The 8,348-nt window shown below is 44.6% G+C and overlaps 1 protein-coding gene across 1 annotated transcript in view; it reads left to right on the top strand.

The window, feature by feature from the left end:
• The window catches only part of PRDX4 (peroxiredoxin 4), a 22,636-nt gene extending 20,850 nt beyond the window's left edge, over positions 1 to 1,786 (top strand). Inside the window, exon 7 of the mRNA XM_011988015.1 lies at positions 1,446 to 1,786. Within this exon, the coding sequence (XP_011843405.1) occupies positions 1,446 to 1,664 (219 nt within the window). The 3' untranslated portion in view covers positions 1,665 to 1,786. The remainder of the gene's footprint in view (positions 1 to 1,445) is intronic.
• Positions 1,787 to 8,348: the final 6,562 nt, after the last annotated feature.

Raw genomic sequence — 8,348 nt, 5'->3', positions numbered from 1 at the left:
ATCTTCAGCTTGTACCAAATTTATAAATAACAAGTTAGATATTTATATTTAGTTTAACAAAATTTGAATCCTTAAATACATATAACTAACTCTTAACAAATGACCATATACAAACCTGAACTCCAGTGCTACTTCATCACCCCATTTGCCACCCCAATATGGCAATTACTTTATTGTCATTATCTGTAGACCTGCCACATAGTTAAGAGACCAGGTACCCAGGAAAATTAACTTCTTGCTATCTGTCTTCCATGCTAATCTGCTAATCTCTTTGTTTTGTTTTGTTTTGTTTTGTTTTGTTTCTGAGACGGTGTGTCACTCTGTCACCCAGGCTGGAGTACATTGATATGGTCACAGCTTACTGCAGCCTCAACCTCCTGGGCTCAGGCAATCCTCCCACCTCAGCCCCCCAAGCAGCTGGGACTATAGGCATGCACCACCATGCCCGGCTAATTTTTATGTTTTTTGTAGAGACGGGGTTTCACCATGTGGCCCAGGCTGGTCTTGAACTCCTGAGCCTAAGCAATCCACCTGCCTCGGCCTCCCAAAGTGTGGGAAGATGCATGAGCCCCTGTGCCCAGCCATCCCCTCTCTTAATACAAAAAGTCCTTCTCCCGGGGAAAGGCCATCACTAGAAGTGGTGGGGGAATTACTGGGCTTCTGGCTGAAATAGAGTTCTGTCACAAATGGCGGGTGATTTGTAGATACATGGGAATCCAGCTGCCATTTATAACCCTTTTCTATAGCAGAGTATGTTCTAATGCTAATTTACAGTTTACATTTTATAAACCAATCTATTAGTAAAGTTGAAGACTGCTAGTACTTTGATATCTAAACAGGTTTGTGATAACCTTGTCAATAGGCCCAATACAATTGGAATTCTATATGCAGATTTCCTCCTTCCAATCTAAAAAGTACAAATGTTTTACTCATGAAATAAGCTGGTATCCCTTTTTTTAAGAGGGTCTCACTCTGACATCAATGTATTTATGTGTCTGTATATATTCATACACATACACTCCAGGCTGGAATGCAGTGGCATAATCATGGCTCACTGCAGCGTCAAATTCCTGGCCTCAAGCGATCCTCCTGCCTCAGCCTCCCAAGTCGCTGGGACTACAAGCATGCACCAGCATCTTCTTGATTAATAGTTTCCATTTTTTGGAGGTTTTCTAGCCTCCTGTTTATTTTAGTATCGTTTACAAGGAGAGCTATTTGTAGGTCCACTCAAAAAAACCAGTCATTAATGTTTCATTCAACATTCAGCAACTATTGAGCATCTAAACACTTGGCATATATCAATGACCAAATAACAAATTTCTGCCACCGAGGAGCTCAGTATTTGATTACTGAAGCGGGTGCTGATAGAATAGTAGTATCTTGGTACTCACAAGTAAGTGAAGATACATACCCTGACTTGCCACTTTTTTTTTTTTTTTTTTGAGACAGAGTCTCACTCTGTCACCCAAGCTGGAGTGCAGTGGCACGATTTCAGCTCACTGCAACCTCTACCTCCCAGGTTCCAGCGATTCTCCTGCCTCAGCCTCCCAAATATCTGGGATTACACGCATGTGCCTCCACGCCTGGCCAATTTTTGTATTTTTAGTAGAGATGGGGTTTCACCATGTTGCTCAGGCTGGTGTCGAACTCCTGACCTCAAGTGATCTGCCCACCTCGGCATCCCAAAGTGCTGGGATTACAGATGCGGGCCACAGCGCCTGGCCTCTCACCACTTTTCATATTAACTGGGTGATATAAATAGCCTCTGAATAAAATAGCACTAAATACATCCCTTTTGTCAGTGCCTTTTATAAACTATCCCTTCGAAGAGCTGACTTCTGAAAGTCCGTAAGTCCAAGTTTACATCTTAAAGATGGTCTCATGTGGTCATTTACAAGACTGGAAAAAGAGTTGAGAAAGGATAGTCCCCTGCCCTCCTGGAGAGGATGGACCCTGGGCCTAACCAGGATGCAGCTACTAGAGACCTAGTCCCAGAAGATACTGACCTACCAAATCTAAAGCAGTGCTTCTCAACGGCGAGGGATGGAGATTTTGCCGCCAGGGGACATGGCAATATGTGGGATGTTCTTATTATCAAAACTGAAAACACCACTGGCATCTGGTGGATAGAGGCCAGGGGTGCTGCTAAACATCCTACAATGCACAGGACAGTCCCACAACAAAGAATTATCTGCTCCAAGATGTTAATTGTGGCAATGCTGAGAAAACCCACTCTGGAGACTGAGGAAAGGAGGAGACCCATATCATTTAGTAGCTGCCTGTACAGCAGGAGGTCAGAACAATGCCACAACAGTAGGAGCTTACCCAAAATAACAGATCAAGAGATGGCCTGCCCACAAACATTTAAAAAATAGTAAATAAGGCCGGATGCGGTAGCTCACGCCTATAATCCCAGCACTTTGGGAGGCTGAGGCGGGCAGATCACCTGAGGTCAGGAGTTTGAGACCAGCCTGGCCAACATGGTGAAACCCTGTCTCTACTAAAAACACAAAAATTAGCTGGGCATGGTGGTGGATGCCTATAATCCCAACTACCGGGGAGGCTGAGGCAGGAGAATTGCTTGAGCCCAGGAGGCGGAGGTTGCAGTGAGCCGAGATCACGCCACTGGACTCCAGTCTTGGCAACAGAGTGAGACTCTGTCTCAAAAAATAATAATAATAATAGTAAATAAACAGGAGGCCATGTGCAGTGGCTTACGCCTATAATCCCAGCACTTTGGGAGGCCAAAGCAGGCAGATCACCTGAGGTCAGGAGTTTGAGACCAGTCTGACCAACATGGAGAAATCCTGTCTCTACTAAAAATACAAAAATTAGCCGGGTGTGGTGGCAGACACCTGTAATCCCAGCTACTCAGGAGACTGAGGCAGGAGAATCCATTGAACCTGGGAGGCAGAGGTTGCAGTGAGCCGAGATCATGCCATTGCACTCCAGCCTGGGTGACAAGACTGAAACTCCGTCTCAAAAAAAAAAAAAAAAAAGTAAATAAATAGGTGACCGACTGGCCGCAGTGGCACACACCTGTAATCCCAGCACTATGGGAGGCCTAGGCAGGTGGATCACCTCAGATCAGGAGTTCGAGATCAGCCTGACTAACATGGTGAAACCGTGTATCTAGTAAGTACAAAAAATTAGCTTGGCTTGGTGGCAGGTGCCTGTAATCCCAGCTACTTGGGAGGCTCAGGCAGAAGAATCGCTTGAACCTGGGAGGCAGAGGTTGCAGTGAGCCAAGATCGTGCCATTGCACTCCATCCTGGGCAACAAGAGCAAGAATCTGTCTCAAAAAAAACAGAAGTGACCTGAAGTTTCTATGAAACACACCAGGCAATACCTTTCCAGTGCACTAATATATGAATGACATCTATTATTCCCTACTTCTCCCCATAATTTCTAGTCTTCTGTTAAATATTTCGCAGTTAAGCTTGGCCAGTGTTCTGAGGTTTCCAGTGATCATGGTGGACAGCTCTTTCAGGGATTTCTTAGTCCCTAGAATCTCACACAAGAGATCATTCCTCACGCCCTCGCCACCACAACCCCACTGTCTCCTCTCTGTCCAAGAACTCATCTAACCCTACACCCTAAACTTCCCATCTGTCACTAGGTTTCCAGGTTGTATATTTTGTTCTCAAACACATTAACTACTATTTAATTATTTAATGATATTTTGGTATCCTAACCCCCCTATGAACTTTGTGACAACACTATGTCACTGAGAAATCTTTGAATACAAGGTTATTAATATATAAGATGTAACAAAATGTGTGTTTCAGGTAAATCATTTCATAGGCTGGGTGTGGTGGTTCACACCTGTAATCCCAGCACTTTGGGAGGCCGAGGCGGGTGAATCTTTTGAGGTCAGGAGCTCGAGATCAGCCTGGCCAACATGGTGAAACCATGTCTCTACTAAAAATACAAAAATTAGCCACACGTGCTCGCTTAAACCCAGGAGGCGGAGGTTGCAGTGAGCCGAGATCGTGTCACTGCACTCCAACTTTGGTGACAGAACGAGACTCTCTCTCAAAAAAAAAGTTTCATAAAGGTCTCTGTGGTGTGGGTGAATATATATACACATATCTATGTATTTGTGTGGCTATATATACTCATACATATATAGTGGGTCAGAAAACTTTCACAGCTGGGTACAGTGGCTCATGCCTATAATCCCAGCACTTTGGGAGGCCGAGGCAGGAAGGTCACTTGAGCCCAGGAATTTGAGACCCGCCTGGACGATATGGTGAGACCTCACCTCTACAAAAAGTACAAAAATTAGCCATACGTGGTGTCCTGTACTTGTAGTCGCAGCTGTTCCTGAATCTAAGGCAGGAGGATCACTTAAGCCCGAAAGGTCAAGCCCTCAGTGAGCTATGATTGCACCACTGCACTCCAGCCTGGGCGAGAGAGCAAGACCCTGTCTCAAGAAAAAAAAAAAAAAAGAAAGAAAGAAAAACTGTTTTTCCTCTGTTCTCACACAACAGCAATCAATACAGAAGACTTCTGTGACCAAATGTGTAGGGATTTTCCCCACCAACAGGCAAGCAATCAGTTCTGCAGTGGATACCAGCCAGGAATCTTCTGATCCAATTCAAATCTGATGCTGTCCACCTGGATATAGCATCAGAGCCCACAGGTTGAGGGCTCAGTCCCACAAGACTGCCCCACTTCAGACACCAGCTCCCAAGTACAGGCCTCTGGAACTTCTGACCGACTGACTTCAAGTTGGGGTTCCCATGACCCCCTCTTTAGGCTCAATTCACTTGTTAGAGCAGCTCACAAAACTCAGGGAAATGCCTACTTACACTTACCAGTTTCTTATGAAGGATATTTTGAAGGATACGAATAAACAGCCAGATGAAGAGGCACATAAGGTGAGGTCTGGAAGGGTCCTGAGCACAGGAGCTTCCGTTCCCATGGAGTTGGGGTACACCATCACACCAGCACACGGGTGAATTCTTGTTCACCTTCCTGCAAGCCTTCACCAGTTCAGCTGTCCAGAAGCTCTGCGTACCTGGTCCTCTTGGGCCTTTTATGGAGACTTCATTGGATAGGGATGATTGAAGCATGGACAACCCCGTCAAAATGGGATTGGATCGCTTCTTGGCATTTTGGCTAAGATCAAGTGCCAAACGTGATTGGACAAAAAGGGCATGATCTAATGCTAATAGACTGAGTGGGGAATCCTAGTAAGGCCTGTCCAGATTCCTCTTGGCCTCTCTGTACAGCACTCCTCCCTCCTGGGTAGAGGGCAGGACCCTTTCTAAAATGAGGGTCTTATGACCTTCAATCAGACAAGGTAGGTCAGAGAATTTCTTTATGTCCAGCTCCAAGATATAAAGGTGGGGGCAGATTATATTTTCAGTTTCTATGGCCTGCCTTGGAGAGACAAAGGAGCAGGTGAAAAAGGAGGGTATGAGAAGGTCAGAGGGAGAGACTGTTTTCCGAGCCCTGCTTCTGAGGCCTACAGCACCCGCACATTAAAACCAAAGACGGTCTTTTCCTTTGATCGCTCTGAAGCACTTCCAAAGCTGCTTCAGGAACCAAGGACTAAACGACAAACGCTTTAACAAAAGATATGCTTATTGTTTAATCCCTTAGGAAATAACAAGGGCTATGGGAGTTATGAGCCAGGAACCATGGACAAAAAGCTATATATATATAATGATATCATATATATATACACACACACACACACACACACAGCCGCTTCTATAAATTCATTATATTTTTTACCTAGCTTTTAAAAAGAAAAGAAAATGTTTATCATAGTTCCTATGTATTTAGTTTCAGATAGCAAAGCAATTTTTACCAATCCTATTACTAACATAACAATTTTAGCATAATATTGTACATTTATGTAAAATGCTAAAAATATATTTTATTTATTTATTTTGAGACCGGCTGGAGTGCAGCGGCACAATCTCTGCTCACTGCAGCCTCTGCCTCCCAGGTTCAAGCAATTCTCCTGCCTCAGCCTCTCGAGTAGCTGGGATTACAGGCGGGCACCACCCCGTCTGGCTAATTTTTGTATTTTTAGTAGAGGCAGGGTTTCACCATGTTAGCCAGGCTGACCTCAAGTGAATGGTCCACCTCAGCCACCCAAAGTGCTGGGATTACAGGTGTGAGCCACCGTTTCCAGCCCAAAAATATATTTTAAAAGAGCCTCCTTCCTGAGTCTTAAGCTTACAATTTTTTAAATTAACAAATTCAAAAACCAACTCGAACACACAAACTCACCTAAATCGTACATTTGTTTACACAAAATACATTTATTACCTAAATATATGCAAGGGACTTTGCTAGACAATAGGAATAAAAAGATCTGATACAATTCCTTCCCTCAAGAAGCCCACAGTCTCATAAGTGAAATAAGCATGTAAGAAAAGGAATGATGGCCAGGCACAGAGGCTTACACCTGTAATACCAACACTTTGGGAGGCCGAGGCGGGCGGATCACTTGAGCCCAGGAGTTCAAGATCAGCCTGGGCAACATAGCGAAACTCTGTCTCCACAAAAAATTTAAAAATTAGCCAGGTGTGGTGGTGCACGCCTGTAGCCCCAGCTACTCAGGAGGCTGAGGCAGGAGGCTCTCTGGAGCCCCGGGGTAGTTGAGGCTGCAGTGAGCCATGATCACACCACTGCACTCCAGCCTGGGTAACAGAGTAAGACCCTGTCTCAAATAAATAAATAAAAATTTAAAACAGGAATTGCAATACAGTGGAATAAGTGCTAAAAACACCAACTCCTGTGGAGGTTCTATGGTGAGCACAAACAACCACAAGAAAAATCAGGGACGGAATGAGGGAACGTTTCACAGGGAAGAGGAGGTATACACCCATTTCCCATTTCTCCACTGAAGGCCATACCACCTGCAAGTCGCCCTTACAGAAGAAGACAGTACTTATCACCCAACGTCAAGAGACCAAGCACTGACTGGTCTTCCTCTTTCATGATTATCTACCAGGAAATGGCACATACTTTAGAGTTAATTGGCTAGGGTTAGGGGTCTAATGTGGGGCTAAGGCCAGATGGAAATTTTAAGAATTGAATCAAGGCTGGGTGCAGGGGTTCATGTCTGTAATCCCAGCACTTTGGGAGACCAGGGCAGAAGGATCACTGGAGCCCAGGAGTCTGAGACCAGCCTGGGCAACAGAGTGAGACCCCAACTCTACAAAAAATTGTTAAAAATAGCCAGGCCTGGTGGTGTGAGCCTGTGGTCCCAGCTATTTGGGAGGCTGAGGTGGGAAGATCACTTGAGCCCAGGAGGTCCAGGCTGCAGTGAGCCGTGATCGAGCCACTGCACTCCAGCCTGGGTGACAGAGCGACACCCTGTCTCAAATAAAACAAAAAAAAAGAATGGAATCTGTAGTCTTGATTTAATTCACTTCAAGCTCTGGTAATTTGGACAGTTCACTCTGGACATCAGAAACAGGATTTCCAAGTTGCGTTAAAGGGAATACACTACACTGTAACACAAAGGCCACAAGATGGCACCCAGCCCACAGAAATCAAACAGCCACTTGCAAAGCCAGCGCGGGGGCGGGGGGGGGGCGTGGGAGGTGCCTTTCAGACTAAACTAAAAGAGCAACAACTGTCGAACGAATTTTTTTTACAAATTTAATTTATTAAAAAACAGGAAAATAACTTAGAAATTCAGAACAATTTAAAACTAAGCACAACTTAAGCAGGTATGTTAACTTATACCAAGTATACTCCTTCCATCCATGATGGAAAGTCAAACTTTTTAACCATAACCCACATAGAAGTACATTTTACATTGTGACGTAGTACTCACATAGATGTGTGTACCATGAGCATACATGTCACACAACACTTAACGTTACTATGCATGACACATTCTGATGTTTTTTTCTTTTTTTAAATATTCAAGCCCACTCATTTTTATGTCCCACTAATTTCAAGCCCATAGTTAGTCAAGTCCCACTAATTTCAAGCCCATAGTTAGTCAAGTCCCACTAATTTCAAGCCCATATATATAGAAATATATATATATAATACATATATTTTATATATTTTTTTATGAGACAAAGTCTCACTCTGTCACCCAGGCTGGAGTGCAGTGGTGCGATCTCGGCTCACTGCAACCTCCACCTCCCGAGTTCAAGCAATTCTCCTGCCTCAGCCTCCTGAGTAGCTGGGATTACAGGCAGGCGCCACTACACCCGGCTAACATGTATTTTTAGTAGAGACGGGGTTTCACCATGTAGGTCAGGCTGGTCTAGAACTCCTGACCTCGTGATCCACCCACCTCGGCCTCCCAAAGTGCTGGGATTACAGGCGTGAGCCACCGTGCCCGGACAATATATATATATTAT

Source organism: Mandrillus leucophaeus, unplaced genomic scaffold, assembly GCF_000951045.1.
Source record: "Mandrillus leucophaeus isolate KB7577 unplaced genomic scaffold, Mleu.le_1.0 Scaffold321, whole genome shotgun sequence".
Classification (NCBI taxonomy): Eukaryota; Metazoa; Chordata; class Mammalia; order Primates; family Cercopithecidae; genus Mandrillus; species Mandrillus leucophaeus.
Note: the sequence above shows the minus strand (reverse complement) of the source record. Positions and strands in the feature narration are given on the sequence as shown.